Source organism: Nasonia vitripennis, chromosome 4 (genome assembly GCF_009193385.2).
Source record: "Nasonia vitripennis strain AsymCx chromosome 4, Nvit_psr_1.1, whole genome shotgun sequence".
Taxonomy (NCBI): Eukaryota; Metazoa; Arthropoda; class Insecta; order Hymenoptera; family Pteromalidae; genus Nasonia; species Nasonia vitripennis.
The window spans coordinates 13691537-13709859 of NC_045760.1; the positions used below are offsets into that span (position 1 = coordinate 13691537).

An 18323-nucleotide genomic window follows, 5' to 3' on the forward strand; every position below is an offset into this window, starting at 1 on the left:
TGCCCCATAAAATCGTCCAATCGCAACTCGTTCCTCTACAAAGAACTTACGGCCGCGTTGGCTTGCCGTCTTGCATCGCTTTGCGTTTTGCGCATAAGGCACGACCGCTGACGCTCGCGCTTCGCGTTCGTAATGCCTGTCGGTGCTTATACAGTATTATCCTGTTTTTCTTTTCAATATTGTTGTCAAAGTTTTGATTGGTATTCTTCTGGCGGTCATCAACACTATCATCAAAACTACTGGATAATTAGTAACTTATTTGTATTTGTATCAATTGTTTATTTTTGTTTGTGGATATTCTTAAAATATATCTTATTTTAATTTTATTCTATTGTAATTTCAGATAAATAATACAACACTTTTGTATCGCAGTTTTCAAGAGGAAGGAAACAAAAGGATGATATTTCGTTTGTAGGATTTCAATTAGAATATTAAAAAATTGATTGTTTAGGTATTTAGCATAGTTTAGAGGGATGTAGTAAGCTACTTAGAGCTTTTCTTCAATCTAAGCAATTTTCTTTATTGAGTTTAGGTTTTTCTAGTTCAGTATATACACTTGAATTTTGAAAGTTTATTGTACTGATTCAGCTTAAAAGATTTAATTAATATAGCGTACGTCGTCATATGATGCCAAGTTACACGGATTGTATTCGGCGATTAGGTATTTCCTAAATTATGCATTTTTTATAATTTAATTTAAAAAGTGGTTTAATTTTGTATATATGGGATATAATATAGGAAAATTGCTGAAAATAATTGGGTTGAATGAGGCACCGAAGTTATTATTGAATTTATATATCAAAAAATCGCTTTTAGGGTTGTGTATGTCAAAAAGTGTTTAAAAAATGTTTGCCACGATAAAAAGTTGTATTTTGAAAATGTTTACAACTTTTACATTTAACATTTTCATGTAAAACGTAAATCTGTAATGTTTTATGGCAAATAATTGGTTTTTAGCTGTAAAAAATCGATTTTGGGCTGTAAACTCGAGTTCTAAGCATTTTCATGTTTTGATGTTAATGGGGAAAAGTTGTATTTTTCAAATTCATTTTAAGGTGACCGCATTCTGCGTATACGTGCAGGATCAAGCCCAAAATAAATCTGTCAGCTTAGTATTACGAGGGGAGTTCGCACACAAATTTTTAGCCCGATTGATTAAAGTCTTTCCGAGATAATCGCATCAGCCCGATCGGTCGAAAATTGCGTGAGATATCGCATCTCACACATTTTTCGCGCACTACCGTGTCGCGGTCGTGCCTAAAAAAGGATCGAACCCTATAGACAGCTGGTATACGCCGATAAAACACATGCTTATACGACGTTCGACGTTATGTATATGCATACACAGAGGCGCGCAGCATCGCAATTAAATATTCAAGCACGGAGGCGCGATCGCGCGCGTCTTTCACTCTCTAGCTCGCTGGCGAAAAGAAAAAGGAGAATGCGCCGCTGCTGCGGGATTACGTAAGGAAGTCACGAGATCGAGCGGCAGAGATCGAAACGAGGAAGAGAAGAGAGCGAGAGTGGATTTATAAGGAGTCGCTCGTGTGACACGCGCCGCTCGTGCGAGAGGTCGAAGTTCAGGCGTAGGAGATGCGGAGAGATGTGTGTCTTATAGCTTTGGATTGAATGGTTCATTTCTTTTTAGGAGGACTAGAATAAGAGTTATGTTTATGACTGATGTATGGGGATTTTTTGAATCGGGAACGAGGCCTGCATTCGACTGCATTTCAATCGAAGACTATAACAATGAAGTTAAGTCATTAATAAACATTCTGACGTATGGAAATATTTTAATGTGGTATAACAACGCTCACTTTTTAATAATTAAAATTTTATATTTTCATTTGAAAAAGCTCTGATTCGACAGCCGACAAAAAGCACTTTATCCATCTACTATATTCTCGACATCGCAACCGCACCAAATTACTTTGTCCAACATACCCATACCCCTCTCGATCCGATACTCATTATAGACAGTCGATATACCCTTATTAGCCGTTGTCGGATCCGTGGGAGCAGTGGCGCGTGATTTACGTCTGTTTAATCGTCCGTTGAGAGCAACCGCCGCGTGATCGATGCTAATTGACCGTAGCCCGGATTTTGAAGGAATGCCATTGTAGCAGTTTTCGGTGCGCTGTGTGACGAAGTCGGAATGCCGCTTTATTCCCGAATAATCAATACTGTCAATAATTAATTAGCGCGTTTTACTTATTGTTTACTTCTATAATGTAGCATCATTTTATTAGCGATACCTGTGAATATTATCGTGGGGGGAAATCGATCGAGTAAACGATCGATTGAGAAAATCGAAAATAAAAATCGCGAAGCACCGTTCGCTGGAAGTGAGCCGTTCGTCGGCCAGTGGAACAGCGCGACGTTACACTGTGCATTTGAAAGAGAGAGAAAAAAGGTATTTATAGTCGAATGAAACGCACAAGTAGAAAATAACTCGCAGAGCTATGGGACACGTAAGAATATGTAATTTGCCGGGGGGACTTTACTGCGCTTCTCAATGAAACTCAGGCGCTTCATATGATTGCCTCTGCATTGTTATACAGTCTTTATCGTCTCTTTCATCTCGCGCGCGACTCTTCACATTAATCGACAATCGCTCGTTTATTTTTACTGTTTTTTTTTTATCTCCGGTCGCTCATTCGGTGTTTCTGATTTATTACGATTGTCGTTTGCGTTACGTTGCGAATTATTTCCTAATGAAATTATTTCATACGCACTTGTTTATTTGAAAAAGTTTCATTATTCCCTGGGAATCGATAGCTAATCTGCAAGTATATATGCGAAGTAAATTGAATTATCGATTACGTGTCTATTATGATTCGCTTCGCAGGGTGTTAGACTATAATACCGTATGATTATTTTCTGATAATCATTTACAACCGTAAACTCCTATTGATTTTCAAGCTAATCCATAAAATTATACTTTCAAATTAATCGATAAAGTAATAAAGGTATTACTGCATACGATATACATGAAACTTTAATTGAAAGAAATGCAGTATATACATAGTGACTTCTTAAGGTATAATCAAAGCACTCACCCAATAACGATTGCAAATATCTTCGACATCTTGTCTCACAATCAGTCGAAAATCTAATGGAGTCGTTTATCGTTCGGTTACCGAACTCGTCGAACTCTCCACCTTGACGCTGTTGAATGCAAAGGCATCTGGTGAATGTCTTAGTTATGAGGCACACTGTGAGCTATAAAAGTGAATTTTTCTTTCAGTCCTGCATATCGAAAAGTTCGCCACACTGTAGGTGCAACGGTATTGTTTACGTCGGAACGTTAAAACTTAATGTGTAATTCACGTATTTTACGGCATCGAATGGCGGAGTTTATAGATAGCGATATGTCTGGTTTATCGCTGATTTAGGGGGAACTAACTGTGCGAAATGCATGCGAGAGTAATGATTACGTAAATTTTTTGTCTGTACAAACTGTGTCACTATTCGAGTCACTATTATACATTCAAAATACTATATTCTCAAGTCTTATGATTCGATTTTTTTCGCAATTTGAAAATTTCCAAGCAATCTGTTCATTATTTCTTGTGCAAGAGTTTGCAATTTCGAGCCAAGTTTTGTACATTTCAATGGTTTCGATATCAATTTACACAGAGATTCACACGAATATATGATTTGAAAAATGTTAGCTTCAGATTGAACAAACAACATGCTTTTACTACTAAAGCACAGTTATAACGTCGAATAATCTTTGAAAAACTGTGAAAGCACTACTCGAACCTACTAGACACTTAAAAAAACCGAGTAAAGTCACAAACTCTCTCTTGAAAGAGACTGAAAACGGCACAAAAATAAAAAGAGAGAAGCCGAATGTCAGAAGGCAAGACAATCACCGCTAGACCAGCAGCAGCGATAAGCCAGACAAGAGATAGACAAGACAAAACGCTCTAACCGAGTGCGGCGCACACAATGGAACTTCCGCGCGTTCGCGCGCCAAAGAAAGGGGCCCCGGCGAATCGGAAACACGCGCTCGCGCGCGTCTCCTTTTCGCAAGATCAGCGAGTGCAGCCTAGTCTTACTTTGAAGCACGGGTGCGAGCACTGCACTGCTACGGCCGCGGTGTCGTACTGAACCGACTCGATGCGGCCCCGCGACTGCAAGCGAGGGGCCTTAGCACCTCTGGGGTGGGGGGAACGGGCCCAACGGGGATATTACGGAGATTTGTCTATGAGTGCGCTGTGGGGCTATGGGGTTTTTCGTCGGTGGGGGATTGTTGTGAATGTTTTGGAATCTTTTGGAAAATAGACTTATCGAAGGACTATCATCGGAATGAGAGATTATGCCACCGTCAACTTGAGACTCTTCCTCTTGTCATTTATGTGACTGTGAAATTTATGCGCGCATGCGATTCCTCGCGTGCCGGGAGAAGGAATTTAATTTTGCTTGGTGTGACACTCGTTGTAGAAACAAACTATTTAAATGTTATAAAGCGCGATACTTTTTTGTTCTTTATATTCTAAAGAGATGGGTATATTATTTTAAATTATAATCAGTTCATGGCCAATAATTGTGATGTAAATTATATAGACTCTAGTTGAACCGATACGTCTGTCGATAGACATATCGATTTAAATGTGGCTGTTTTTGGGTTATCGATTACTTATTATAATTCAAGATCTTAATTTTTTTCGGCATAATTGATTGGTCAAGGCTAATGCGAGCGTTTAGGCTGTAAAAATTTCGAAGATGATACATTATCCGCGTGCGTACTAATAATGTGAAAATGCTTTATGAAAGCTATTAATATATTGATCAACACATAATTATATAACACCCAAAAAAATGAATCATCTCTATTCCAAAACTAATTTTCTGGTATTATAGATGTGCGTCTAATGTAACGTATTTCTTAAGTATATAAACGGTTTTAACGATTATACCGACCAGATCAATTACCGTTACAGGTATCAGCATATTGATCTTTCTCGATATGATTCTAACAATATTTTGTTTCCGCATTTCAAAAATCGATTACTTTTTCATTATAGCCATAGTTACCTTGACTAAATTAGTTGCATTTTATTAGAAAACAATCTTAAAAATATTCAAATCGATCAAACCTGCTTATTTAAAAATGCGAATCTCACTTCCGCGTTCGACAGCTAAACGACTACTACACCCCCGACGGATCGTGTCATGTGACTTTCGAAAAAGTAGAATAACGTGCCGTTAGGGAAAAGGCGGGCACAACAAGGCTTGCAAGCGCAATCGAGCCAATCCCCTATACATACATACATCTGCATTCGCGCGCGGTGTGTGTGTGTGTAACGAGCGCCCACGCGATCGTTCGGTCACCTCGGGATTCCGATCGGGATCAAGGCTGTGCTGCTGCTGCCGCAACGACGATTCGCTCCCGGAGTGCACCTTTGCACCTTCACCTTTGCTGCAGACGATCGCGCGCGCGAGTTTTACTACTCATGTTCGTTATAGGAGATGCGCTTGTCCTATTCTCCTGATTATGGTGACGCTTCTCGGAAAAATGTACGCGAATGTTAATGGAAGAAACTGATTACTATTTTTTCTCTTTTTTTTTGCATAAACTTGCTTATCGTCGGGGATGTAGAAACGATTTTCGATATAAAAATTGTTAAAAGTTTTGTAAGAGACTTCGATGCCTGTATACTTGTATACTGATGCTTGATGATTGTATTTCTATTGTGCGGTAAATTTTCAATCGTTATTCTCGATCTCAAGCTTAAATTTTGACGAATTAATCGATCTAGTCCATTTCCACGCGGTTTGCGCTGCTATACTACAGAGAGGACATGCAGACGCTTCGGCGACTCCGTTGCTCGGGCGCGAGACGCAGATAGCTAAATCCCCCGCTGATATATATCACACAATATATACTACTAACGTAGATACCGAGTTCGCGAATCCGTGAAAAGAATACCGGCATACCGTTTATACATACCCACTTTATACACACCTGACGCACTTTTGTTCTTTTCGCGGAAATCTAAATCGATTTTTTTTTCTCGAAAATTTTTATTGTCTTGTCTCCGGCTCGCTGCAACGGCCTTTGTTCCGTCTTAGCTTCGGCTTCTCACGCGGCAGACGTTCGCGTGCTCGATTTGTGTAATACTCGAGCTGTCTTTCCTACTGAGAACGAGATTTATCGGCGAATATTAAAGCTTGCAAAGTTTGGAGTAAATGTGTATTATCCGATACACAAGAAGGTGTTGCAAAATGATGGGTCTATAAATTATGTACAAAGGAAACATCTCCTTTTACGCAACCTCGAAACCGATAAATATTTTCGACGGCTTGGTTATTGGTGTATGGAAAAAGAAAGCAACGTACGAAACAGGGACAATTCGTCCCGTATTGGTCGGTAATGGTCTTTCCAGAATCGCGCAGCGTAACGCGTTATGCAGCGAGAGCTTCGAGAGGCTATACGTTTCGATTTTTTATGAATGGCGCTATACACATATAAAGCATTGTGTGCGAAACTATATACCGCCCGCGCGTCGACTCGCCGAATTTATGGCTGTGACCAAATTGTGGATTGCGAGAGTGGCTCATTGTGTTATATTTAAAGGCAAACTTTTCGAGAAGACAGACGGGTTTCGAAATTCCCTTCTGCTTGAACGAGATGCACGTGTATCTTTCGAAAGAAAAAAATATTAATAACAATGTGTAGTTTTGAGAAAAAGGATTGTAAAAGACCTAATGCAACGGATCTTTAATCTAAATATCCTAGTTCAAATTTGAAAAATGCGGACAAATGCAAGAAAAATGTAAGATTTTCGGGTCTTTTTCCCGTTTTATTACAATTATCTTATATTTGTTATTACTATATATCGCAAAGTGCTGATTTCATCAATTTTTCTTAGATTTTCTTACATTTTACAACATGTAATTATACTTTCTTACTTTTTTCGAAAATATTTACGATTGTGGTTAACTAATAGCTATTGTAAATTGTTTGTAAGTATTACACTATATTTACAATTTCTTACATTTTATTAAAATGTAATGTAATTTTTAAAAAATAATAAATTCTAAATCCGTATGCGCTTTTTTTATTTTCCTTGGTGTAACAATCAAAATGTAATAAAAAGCCATTAAAACTAGTTCTAAACTTTAGTCCACACAGTTCTATGTATGACTAGATTATACATTTGTCACTGTGTACAGTGTAATGTCACAAAAGTATCGAATATGTCGTTATGTCGGGAACTCTAGACAAAGCTGATTGCAAGGCAATGAAGACGCCATCACAAAATTGTACTTACTATATATCTATTACAGTTATCTCGATTTTTGCAAAAAGTGATCTTATGTCATTTTGACTATCAGCCACGGATATGTATACGCGATTAGATAGCCCATCATCTGGAATATTCTATCTATTGATTATAATTTCTACGAAACCTTTGGAGAAAAAAAACATTTATCTCATCTCATCTCCGAGAAACATGATCGTCACAGTAACGCGCAATTATAATAGAACTCGTCGATTCGATTCATCATGCATTATCGAGTGTATCTTCCGACGACGCGCTGCTATAATGCACGACTTATACGTGCACAAATTCAATAGAAAGAGATTTCACTTGTACAACGACGTCCTTGAAGAATACGCTCTTGCCTTTCCATCCTCCACATCTAATAGGCCTGATAATGTTATTCCCTCTTTCGACTGCGCGCGAGGCGCTACATTAGAAAGGTACCGCGAGAGTGACACCTTCCGGCAGTTATTGGGCTTTTTTTACTCTTGTCGTGCTATAATTGTTTTTCACTGGATCTGTATACAATTATTGTACACAAGTTACCGCGTCTATTTGCAATAAATATCAATGTGAAACCCCATCATTTCGTTTTGCTGTTGAAAAATCTTAACCTTATACTGAAACGAAAAAAAAAATAAATAAATAGATAGAGTCTATGTTTTATTTTCACAAAAATTATTTATTTACTTAACCATTTGAGTACGATATATTTACAAGTTGATTGTACAAAAAGCGTAAGCCTTAATAAAAAATGGATTCATCTGAAAGCTTAGACTTGCGCCTCATCAGTGTTGTCTAATACGGCGCCACTGTATGCCAAGTCCCAATAAGACTCGCACGAGTGTTTTTTAAAGTGCTCCCGTGCAAGTTTTTCTATTGGGCACACCTTGAATTTTATATCTCCAAAATGTCGCGATTTTGTGGTGCCCTCCCAAACGAGAACACATTTGTTAGGCACATCGTTACTCTCAGTGTCCTTCACTATATCTTCTTCCCATTTAATACGATGAAGCATGAGTCGCTTGTACTTGCTGATTTGCTTTGCACCGCCTTCTACGGCTACAACATTACAATCTCGGAACAACATCACGCATCCAGTCAGGTATAGTTGCTTTGCGTTTGTTTCCACTTTAAATTTCTTTGACGCATTATTGACAAGGTCTCTGATTCTGCAAAAAATATTTCATATTAGAATTCAATTACTAATTTAACAAATGACAGTACATTTTAGATTTGGCAGCTTTGCCGAAAAGCCCACTTTTAAAACTATAAGGTTTAGGATTTTTTCATAATCTCTTGTTATTTTAAATTAAAAAAAAAACAGATAATCTATATCAAAACTTTTAAACAATAAGTAGAATTCTTTAAAAACGTGTTACATTTAAAATGTACTTTTAAAATTAAAAGAAAACACAAACCTGAATACAGCAACATGAACCCCTAACGAGGTATCCTCCTTAATTTTTCTGGCCTTCTTTTCGCGCCTTTGATCAGCTGTCAGTCTTCTAGCTGCATTTGCGTCCTCGTGTGCTTTTAGTCTCTTTGCCATCTGCTGACGCACATGGGCCTCAATTTTTGTAGGATCCTGCACTGCTTCATTTCCCAGTACTCGCATAAGATTCGATATCCTTAGTTTGGGCTCTGGTGGTGGTTCTAATCCCAATCTTATCTTTTCTTGCTCTTCCTTCCAAGCTTCCCTTCGATTTTGACGACGTAACTTCTTCCGCTCTTTTTTTGTCAGAAAAATTGGCATGCTTATGGGCTTCAATGGTTCAGCTAAAATATAAATAAATATAATATTAATATAAATCTAGAAGAGACAGTTATCAGAATTTGTTTACAAACTTATATAAAAACGATAGAGCAACATACTCGGTGGTCTCATTTGCGCTGGATGTTCAACTAAGTTTGTGATGGCTGAAACTTTCACAAATTTGTTAATATCATCTTCTTCTTCGCCATATCCGTCATTGAGAATTACAGAATCCCACCATTCGACATTTGGTACCTCTTCGTTAAGCGCCTCCGTTTTTGGAGCTATCAAAGCTAACTTAGTTGCAGAACTGATTCCAGTTTTCCTGGCGATTTGACTTATCTCGTTTTGTAATTTTTCCAATTGCGCCTTCATTCGAATTCTTTCAGCTATCTGCACAAATTTACCAGGCTCATGAAACTTGAATGCTCGTTTCCCTCGAACTGCTGGCTTAACACCTACAAAATGACAAAATTCCATGATTATTCAAATCTTCAAATGTTTTTTCTTACAAAATCTATAAATAACAGTATATTTAATTGCATACATACCTATTCGATTATCAAAAAAGTGTGTTTCTTGAAAGTCCTCAGAGCTTTTTATATCTTGCAACTGTGCCTTAAATTCTTCCCTCTTTTTAGCCCGAATATTGGCTTTTAATGTTGGCAAAACTTGCGTGAGATGAACTTCTTTCCCAGTTATGTCTACAGTTCGACCAGATTCATCAAGAATCAGGGGTCCAGGTTTATCTGCAGTTGGTGTACTTCCTGGTAGTACTGACTTTAACTTATTTTGAATTGACGCCTGCAGCGCAGCAATTTTTTGAGCCTTTTCAGCATCTGTTTTACTTAGAAATCCTTGATTATATACTTGACCCATTGTAGTTAGCGAATCTTTATTTCTCAATAATGGCCTGACTGTATCCATAGCTTCAGGTTGAATTCTAAGAGTTCTTGAATTTTTTGCCCTTTCTTGAATTTCTTTCCTAGCATTTGCCATAACATGACTGATCTGCAACCATATTTAAAGCAATACAATATATCAGAAATTATTTTAAAATAGTTAATCAACACTTCATAAATCCAAAATGAAAAATTAGCAAAACTCACCTTATCATCAGACACTGAATTTGATTTATCATTTTTACTAGAAACCTCTTCACGAAGTCTTGATCTTTTAGAATCCCTATCTCTGTCTTTATCTCTATCATCACCATGAGATCTCTTTTTTGCTTTATGAGCTGCTTTCATGTCATCATAAACAATGAAAATCTTCTCTGCTACTTTTTTAGCTTTTTTTTCATCCAGAAGAGCTGACAATTTATCTATAAAATTAAACAATTTTGAGTTAGAAATAAAATATCACTATACAGAAAACTAAAAATAAGAAAGGTTGATAATTAACCAATCCAAAAATATCATATAATTAGAGATACGAAAAAGTAACTTTAGGTAGTTTTGACATTTATAGAAAAAGTCTTAGAATACTCCTAAACTTACATATAATATAAATAAACTAACAGTTGCCAAATAAGAATACCAAAGTTGTTGAATCATTATTTTAAAATCACTACTGAAAATTTTGTGAATGAGGTTATGAGTCCATAGCTATTGCTTGCTATAGCTAAATTTTTCATGATTTCTTACTTTTGTTCAAAAGTGCAACTTTAGTATGTGCAATCGTAAAACAAAACTAACAAGAATGAGCATTCATATAATGTGTATCCACTATATCCCTCAGTTTTTATGGCACCAAAATGCCAAAGCCACCTTAATATTCAAAGTAATTTTATGTTCAGTTGAGATGATACACCAAATTTAGTGGTTTTTTATCCAAATGTTGTATTTTTTGTATAGCGTACCAGCAAACTTCTGTTTTGAGTCTTATATGACTGTTTATTCTCACTGTTTGATGACGCACAATGGTACTAAAAAGTGAGATCCATTTCTCTATAGTGACAGAACATGGGCTTCTCTCTAAAAGGTAGTGTGCATGCATCTCAACTGCACCTAAAATTTGTATACAGTAGAAAATAAAAACATTTATGTTCAACCTAACTTAAATATATGAAGCTATACCTAATAGCTATACCTCACAAGTGTAAAATATTACAATATTTTTGGCTAACAATGATGCTTCCATTACTATAAATTTAATAATGTGATAATTTTGCTAGTCATTGGAGCTCCTATATCTATTCAATCGTAAACGCATGCATAGCTCATGAAAATGAATTAAGATTGAATATTTGTACTAAACAGAAAAAATGTAAAATAATATTGTGATCTGTTTATTTCGGTCAACATTTAGCTACCAAAAATCATATTTGTATTTTCGTGAAAATAGTGTAGGAAGTAAATAAAAATATCTGTCAACAAACCTGCACTTTTGCGCCTGTCATATCCTGAAGCAATGCAGTTGAGAGCAGTCGTAACGATCGAGGATTCAGCAAAGCCCAGAAACTTGCTGACAGCCCGTTCAATCTGTGGTTTCAGCTCTTCAATTTCCTTTCTCGACAGGTACGACATTGTTGTCGTTATGGCGATGGAAACAGAGCACGTAAAAAACAATCACAGAAATTTATAGGTACACCTTAAAGACAAAATGTATGACACTACCAAAATGTCTATGCAAGGCACATACAGCTTAACCTTAAAATTGATAGAGGTTAAGTATCATTACGCAGACTTAAAGGTATATAACACATACTACGCATGTAGTACGCCTTACGCCCTTATTGACGTTGATGCAAGGGAAAGCTCAGAAATGAGTAGGGGTAAAAATGAAGCGCAGAGAACCTCTACGCATGCAACGTTGAAAGCAGAAGCTGAAACGACGCTGATTACGGCTATACACACGATGCAAGATAGAGCTAAGAGCACCAACTGCAAATAAATGGTCGAAAAGATAGTGGTTCGTTTTTACCCCCACTCTTGATTCTTGGTCCGAAACTTCTTGTGTACTATGAGTACTATGACGGACATCAATTCGGGGGTAAAGGTGACTGTCAACGACTTCCCCTTTATCGACTATGGCGATGTGGACAGTCGATTTGGTTAAATTATCAACGATTTAATGTGTTATATACATACATACCGTTGTGATCTTACCATTTTCCCTCTTAATCTGTAACTTATAAACTATTTACTTATACGTAATATCGCGACAACAATCGCACGTCGCACATTTACTATCATGGCGCTACTCGTCCCTTGATGTTATAAGCTATGCTTAACAAATACTTTTATTGTATCCTGAATATTCTCAATATTGAATGATATTTACAAATCTGAAACATCATTATTATATAATTATATATACATGCATACATATACAACCTATGGGTATAAATCCAAGTGGTACAGCTGCTTTCTATTACATATATCAAAAGAAATTTAATTAATTTTTTTAATTTACCGCGCTTGTTCATTGACCAATCACACCCGCCACCCAGAGAGTTATATATGTGTGTGTGTGTGTGTATATATAAAGATGCATACTGCATCAGAAGTTTTTAACAAATGGCGCCATGCATTTTCGGTGAGTTTAGAGAGCGATTGTAAGTATTGACATATAGAATAGTTATCAATAATACTTTCAAATAATATACGCAAAACAATCGAAGTATGAACTAGTACAATAAGAACTGTATGTATACAGTCTAATACTATGCAAGTGTAAAAAAAAATAACCTGTAAACTAATAAAATTATAGAAACAATTTTCATAAATTATTGACATGAAAATGAATCAGCCAATTAAGTAAGAGAATATTTGTTTGGTTAACAGTAACTAAATTGATTGCGATAAAATATCTATCAAAGACAAACTTCACTGTTACTAAAGCAACAAGTTCTACAAGTAATTATTTTTATTGCATCCAGCGATGTAAGTTTACATTGACTTACTCAGAAAGTTAATATATGAATCTAACAAGTGAAATATGTTGTAGATTTATTCTATTTTTCAGATTTCAAAATGTCTGGGCCATCTACAAAAAAATTAAGAACTAGTCATACTGATTTGGTGAAACAAATTGAAGAGCAAAGAAATCAAGTAAGCATATTGTGATAAGTATATAGTTTTTATATAATTTTATGTAATTATGGTAAGAGTATAAATAACCAATAATATATGTATATTTGCAGACTGCAGATTCTGTTATGACATTCAAATTTAATAAGAAAAGAGTACGAATATTAACAGACTCAGATGAAGTGTCATCAGAAAGTAAAGGAATTGTTTACTGGATGTTTCGAGATGCAAGAGTCCATGGTAAATTTAAAAAAAAAGTCATTATAGATGATGAATTATGATTGCATATTTAACTATTATTTTCAGATAACTGGGCCATGTTGTTTGCTCAAAAAATTGCCTTAAAAAATAAAGTGCCCTTACACGTATGCTTTTGTATACTTCCGAAATTTCTTGATGCAACAATACGGCATTACAAATTTTTGCTAGAAGCTTTAGAAGAAGTAGAAAAAGATTGCAAAGAATTAAACATTAATTTTCATCTTTTACACGGAGAGCCTAATACTGCAATTATTAATTTTGTTGAGAAATATAAAATGGGAGCTGTTATTGCAGATTTTTTCCCGTTAAGGTTGCCTTTGTTTTGGCTAGAAGATATAAAAAAGAAGCTTCCAAAGAAAATTCCATTATGTCAAGTAAATATAAAACAAGAAACGAGATGTATTTAATTTTATTTTATAAATTTAGTTTTTAATGATAATTAAAAATTACAGGTTGATGCACATAATATTGTTCCATGTTGGGTTGCATCTGAAAAATTAGAGTATGCAGCACGTACCATTAGAAATAAAATAAACTCTAAGCTAGATGAGTTTTTAACAGAATTCCCACCTGTTATAAAGCATCCACATACATCTGACCAAAAGTTTGATAAAATCAATTGGGATACAGCATTGGATGATGTGCTTGTCGATAAATCAGTTGATAAAATTACATGGGCAAAAGCAGGATACAAAGGTGGTATAGCTGAGTTGGATAAATTTCTTAAAATAAGGCTGAGAATTTATGATGAAAAGAGAAATAATCCAATTTTCAATGCTTTGAGTAACTTATCCCCTTGGTTTCATTTTGGCATGATTTCTGTTCAAAGGTGTATTTTAGAAGCGAAAAAATATAAAAGTCAGTACAATAAGTCAGTTGAGGCTTTCATGGAAGAAGCCATAGTGCGCAGAGAACTTAGTGATAATTTTTGTTTCTATAATGAACACTATGATAGTCTTAAGGGAGCTTATGACTGGGCCAGAGAAACTTTAAATCAACACAGGTAAAGTATACTTAAAATTTAAATAAAAAATTAAAATTTCCAATATGTTATTTACTTATATTGTAATGTACTTTTGCGAAAATAGAAATGATAAAAGAGACTATATTTATACATTGAACGAATTGGAAAATGGATTAACTCATGATGATTTGTGGAATGCAGCTGAAATACAATTAGTAAAGGAAGGAAAAATCCACGGATTTCTTAGAATGTATTGGGCTAAAAAAATTTTAGAATGGACTGAAACACCAGATGATGCCTTAAAGTGGTCAATTTATCTGAATGATAAGTATAGTATGGATGGACGTGATCCGAATGGATATGTAGGTTTGTACTGTAATCATTTTATTACCAAAATTAATAATTACTTTTTATTAAGAAAACACCAAATTTTCTCATAATTTATAAATTTTAATTATTTAGGCTGCATGTGGTCAATATGTGGTGTACATGATCAAGGCTGGAGAGAAAGGCCTGTATTTGGTAAAATTCGTTACATGAATTATAAGGGTTGTGAAAGAAAATTTGATGTGCAGGCATTTGTAATGAAATATGGAGCCAAAGTGCAACTCACGAAAGACGAAAATAAAAGGAAAGGCAAGAAAAAATAATAGAATAAGTCGAAGTTGATTTATTAGTCTCAGAATTGTTTTGGCCATGATATTCAGTAAATACCATTTCACAAAAGTGTACAAATTTCATTAAAAAAGTGTTTTTTTTAACTTATTTATAACTATTTTTGTATAAAAGTCAACAATTGTAAAAAATAAAAAAAGTATATCACTATGTAGTAGATCAAACATAAAATATGAGTACTTACAAAATTAAAAATCATAAAAATTTTGTATCACAGGCAGTGTTTTGAGTGTGCTTGGAACTGTTTCAAATGAAGTAAGCGATTCTTTTGCAGCGTGTAGACCTAGAGATACGCAACTAGATTCTTTCCATCCTCTTAAAATTCCAGTGATTATTCCAGCAGCTAAACAATCTCCACAGCCACTCACACTTACTATTTCGCCATCATAACTTAGTGGAGAATATAAACGTGATTCAGTTTTCCCATCTTCAATCGGATTATTACTTTTATTCAAGAATGGTTTATTTGTTGAACATTTTCGAGTTATCTAAAAAGAACAAGTTTTTCATTTTTTTCAATTTATATTATAAGTTAAATCCAGAATCCTAGTATTTTTACCAGTACTCCTTGGGCACCCAATGTAGCTATGATGACTGGTATCCATTTGTTTAACTCTTCTGTGATGTTTTTAACAGTTTCAATATCAATCTTGGACTCATCTGAGGGTGTTGGTACATCAAAATATTTAGCCATAGCCAGGAGTTCATTTACATTGGGTGATACAAAATGCAATACATTTTTCCACGGTGAACCACACTGGAATATTTTTAATGCCTTTTGTAAATCTGTAGGCTCGTACCAAACTAAAACATAGAAGAAATTTTCGTTTTTATTTTTACTAATTTTAATATTCGATTACTTTGTAGATATTTTGATTTATTGATGCTAAAAAGAAGTTAATTGTACAATACTACGTATCACAATTTATATAATTTCGTAAAAGTAAACGTTTAGATTTCCCGCTTGAAGCCATGTTTCTGTCGGTAAAAGGAACGCCCTGATGCGCTGCGGCAGCGCCGCTGCCGTTGCATTCCACCGCCATAGTCCATACCTATATGTTGTATACAGTCCAATCGACAGAGTAGCCAGAGGGATGTCCAGTTCGACTTTACGAGGGGAATACGGCCTTCTCAAAACAGTACAGCAAGAGTCCCCTGGAATCTCCAATACCAACCATAAGTCAACAAGCTGTGCTGTATCTTGAGCAGTTCTTAGTCCGTGCCTTCCGCTATTAGTGGTGCATCGGACTGGAGCATCGTTATTCTGTTATTTATCAGTTATTATTGTTATCCCGTCAACAAGTGAAATCGACCGAGATATTTTTGCGAGCCGCAAAAAAAGTGCGCGAAAGCGAACGACATGGGGAAGTCACGAACGGGAAAGACTGCGGTCGGATGCACAATAGTGGCCTTCATTTTCATAGTGATCGCGTTCACCACACCCAACTGGCTTGAAACCGATGGCAAATTAGAAAAGCCAAGATTTCTGAAAATCGGTAAATATTTGTTCAGCTGTATCGATATTTTACCATGTTTGACAGCTCTATTATGTTTGCATGGAAAATAACTATTTTAAGATATGCACTGTGTTGATTGTAATATGGTTGGTTGGACATTCCAGAACACTGTGATGCATCATCATCAAAATATTTGTCTCGAGAGTGAAATTTTTTTTTTAATGGCTTGTTATCTTTTATCTGAATTAGAAACATTGTTGAATACAATTATATTCAAACAATTTTGTAGTGTAAAAATAATTCAAACTAAACGTTTTATTATTTATTTTAGGATTATGGCAAGTATGCTTCAATGGATTTCAAGATATTCGTCATTTGTATGACACCAGATTTTATGGTTGTTGGTGGGTGTTCGAAGAAGAATACTACATAATACATGACATCCTGCTGCCAGATTTCTTCGTGGCGACTCAATTTTTCTTCACTTTATGCATGACGCTACTGTTGATCGGTAGTTTCTTGACAGCATTATATACTTGTTGCTCTAGACAGCATGATAAGTACCAGCTTCTCTTGTGGACAACTGGTGCAAATTTGACAATTGCCGCAATATGCGGTATTATAGCAATAATTATATTTGGAGCTAGAGGCGACGGTAGAGATTGGATGCCTAATTGGGAACACAACGATATAAGTTGGTCTTTTGCACTGGCTGTAGTTGGTAGCTTCACACTTTTGGCTGCTGGTATTCTTTTCTTGGTAGAGGCTCGAAGATTCAAAAAGAAAATTGAGCGGATAATAGGAGAAGAGCACAAAACTCACACTAATATTTAGGAGAGATAATTTACTTTAAGAGACTTTGTTCATGAACAATGAAAGCAGAAAGAACAACTAATTTTAATGAAGATCTGATATTTTTAGAACCACTGTTTTTACGAATGGTTTAGCTCAAAATTTTAACTTAGATTTAAATTGATAGACATTAATATCATTAATTCGTCACAAGTATTTTATCGGTTGGTAAGCAGTATACTCGAGAAACTGTGTTTTTGTCCAATACTGTTTTAAAATTAAAAATATACATTTGTTGAATGTAACTTAATTGTAAGTAACGAATCCGTCCAAAAAGGAAACAAACGTGTACAAAAGTGACTGAAACTCTTGTAAATATCGATCCATTATAAATGTATTGAGAGAGAGAGAGACAGCATGTATTAAGTGCCTTTTAACTTTTAGTATATGGCTAGTTGACTCGTCCAGTATTGTCTACGTTTACAATGCAAACTCTGTATCAATTTTTTTTTTTTGTATGAACGTTTATATATATTTTAATAAAATCGTTTATTTAATGCTGACAAATTGCGTTGAGGATTCATTCACTGACTAAGCTTCGCATATAATCACGCGAGTGCGTTGCACACATCTTAGAACGTGTATAGCTATGTAGAGGTATATACAAGCAATGATGCATGGATAATAAGAAGTGCGCATACCAAACGAGAGCAATAATCGCGATCGCATTAAGGTGAGAAACACTGACACATATATCGGAGGTTCACACGCCCGGTAAACCTGAACGCGCTGAGGGAAGAAAAAATCATGGTCGCAGAACATTGAATCACCTCGAGAGCGCGTCGACCTTCAAACATGCGCCGAGGCAAGAGAAGCCGAGCGCCCGCTCTCCTTTTTCTATTTTTCCCGGCTTTGTCTTTTTAACTACGATTCGGAGCAATATATAAGCAATTTCTCGAGTCTCGTTTCACCTTCTTTTTTGCCTGGGCGTCGGCGAACTTCCGTTATTAAAAAGATCCCAATAAAGGCCGCTGCCGCTGCTGTTTCGTAAGCTATCGTCTAATTGCGGCAAATTAAAATGGCATCTCGTAATTTCGTTAAGTAGTC

General features: G+C 35.7%; 5 protein-coding genes across 18 annotated transcripts in view; 2 read left to right on the forward strand and 3 right to left on the reverse strand.

Moving 5' to 3' along the window:
• Positions 1–7717, reverse strand: part of LOC100119595 (peroxidase-like) — a 27735-nt gene extending 20018 nt beyond the window's left edge. The window contains exons 1-2 of the mRNA XM_031929015.2: positions 7605–7717; positions 3060–3222 (exon numbers count right to left, since the gene is read on the reverse strand). Of these exons, the coding sequence (XP_031784875.1) occupies positions 3060–3088 (29 nt within the window). The 5' untranslated portion in view covers positions 3089–3222; positions 7605–7717. The remainder of the gene's footprint in view (positions 1–3059; positions 3223–7604) is intronic.
• Positions 6787–11985, reverse strand: LOC100119557 (U4/U6 small nuclear ribonucleoprotein Prp3). 4 transcript variants are annotated; one of them, XR_001729599.3, is made up of 8 exons: positions 11414–11980; positions 10895–11042; positions 10143–10357; positions 9585–10044; positions 9153–9491; positions 8699–9056; positions 7973–8449; positions 6787–7897 (listed from the first exon to the last, which is right to left on the reverse strand). XR_001729599.3 is itself a non-coding variant. In XM_001603260.5 (6 exons), the coding sequence occupies exons 1-6, from the start codon at positions 11559–11561 to the stop codon at positions 8050–8052; spliced, it is 1920 nt and encodes a 639-aa protein (XP_001603310.1). In that variant the 5' UTR covers positions 11562–11982; the 3' UTR covers positions 7939–8049. The 4 variants fall into 4 exon arrangements, 1 of the variants encoding a protein (XP_001603310.1); XR_004344871.1 differs by lacking the exon at positions 11414–11980 and adding an exon at positions 11125–11172; XR_001729598.3 differs by lacking the exon at positions 10895–11042 and having other exon boundaries at positions 11414–11985.
• Positions 11986–12386: 401 nt separating this feature from the next.
• On the forward strand, positions 12387–15138 carry LOC100119526 (deoxyribodipyrimidine photo-lyase). Of its 11 annotated transcripts, none has more exons than XM_008213689.4 (8): positions 12387–12592; positions 12822–12920; positions 13003–13088; positions 13181–13307; positions 13374–13702; positions 13781–14331; positions 14417–14658; positions 14755–15138. In XM_008213689.4, the coding sequence occupies exons 1-8, from the start codon at positions 12526–12528 to the stop codon at positions 14940–14942; spliced, it is 1689 nt and encodes a 562-aa protein (XP_008211911.1). In that variant the 5' UTR covers positions 12387–12525; the 3' UTR covers positions 14943–15138. The 11 variants fall into 11 exon arrangements, with proteins under 11 accessions (XP_008211911.1, XP_008211910.1, XP_016844206.1 ...); XM_008213688.3 differs by having other exon boundaries at positions 12479–12592; positions 12985–13088; XM_016988717.2 differs by having other exon boundaries at positions 12480–12592; positions 12822–12893; positions 12985–13088.
• Positions 14948–18323, reverse strand: part of LOC100678438 (pseudouridine-metabolizing bifunctional protein C1861.05) — a 57835-nt gene continuing 54459 nt past the window's right edge. Inside the window, exons 9-10 of the mRNA XM_031929014.2 lie at positions 15527–15771; positions 14948–15455 (exon numbers count right to left, since the gene is read on the reverse strand). Of these exons, the coding sequence (XP_031784874.1) occupies positions 15156–15455; positions 15527–15771 (545 nt within the window). The 3' untranslated portion in view covers positions 14948–15155. The remainder of the gene's footprint in view (positions 15456–15526; positions 15772–18323) is intronic.
• Positions 16001–17783, forward strand: LOC100119461. The gene is made up of 2 exons (XM_001603185.6): positions 16001–16463; positions 16756–17783. Exons 1-2 carry the CDS (start codon positions 16328–16330, stop codon positions 17256–17258), a joined length of 639 nt encoding a protein of 212 aa, XP_001603235.1. The 5' UTR covers positions 16001–16327; the 3' UTR covers positions 17259–17783.

Excerpts from the sequence above, each read along its gene's own strand:
- LOC100119526 (XM_008213688.3), top strand. The coding sequence starts at position 12,526 with ATGCATACTGCATCAGAAGTTTTTAACAAATGGCGCCATGCATTTTCG. Across the intron at positions 13,089-13,180 it reads TTGAAGAGCAAAGAAATCAA|ACTGCAGATTCTGTTATGAC; the intron begins GTAAGCATATTG and ends GTATATTTGCAG. Across the intron at positions 13,308-13,373 it reads TCGAGATGCAAGAGTCCATG|ATAACTGGGCCATGTTGTTT; the intron begins GTAAATTTAAAA and ends TATTATTTTCAG.
- LOC100119557 (XM_001603260.5), bottom strand. The coding sequence starts at position 11,561 with ATGTCGTACCTGTCGAGAAAGGAAATTGAAGAGCTGAAACCACAGATT. Across the intron at positions 9,492-9,584 it reads CTTTTTTGATAATCGAATAG|GTGTTAAGCCAGCAGTTCGA; the intron begins GTATGTATGCAA and ends GTCATTTTGTAG. Across the intron at positions 9,057-9,152 it reads AGCGCAAATGAGACCACCGA|CTGAACCATTGAAGCCCATA; the intron begins GTATGTTGCTCT and ends TTTATATTTTAG.
- LOC100119461 (XM_001603185.6), top strand. The coding sequence starts at position 16,328 with ATGGGGAAGTCACGAACGGGAAAGACTGCGGTCGGATGCACAATAGTG. Across the intron at positions 16,464-16,755 it reads GCCAAGATTTCTGAAAATCG|GATTATGGCAAGTATGCTTC; the intron begins GTAAATATTTGT and ends TATTTATTTTAG.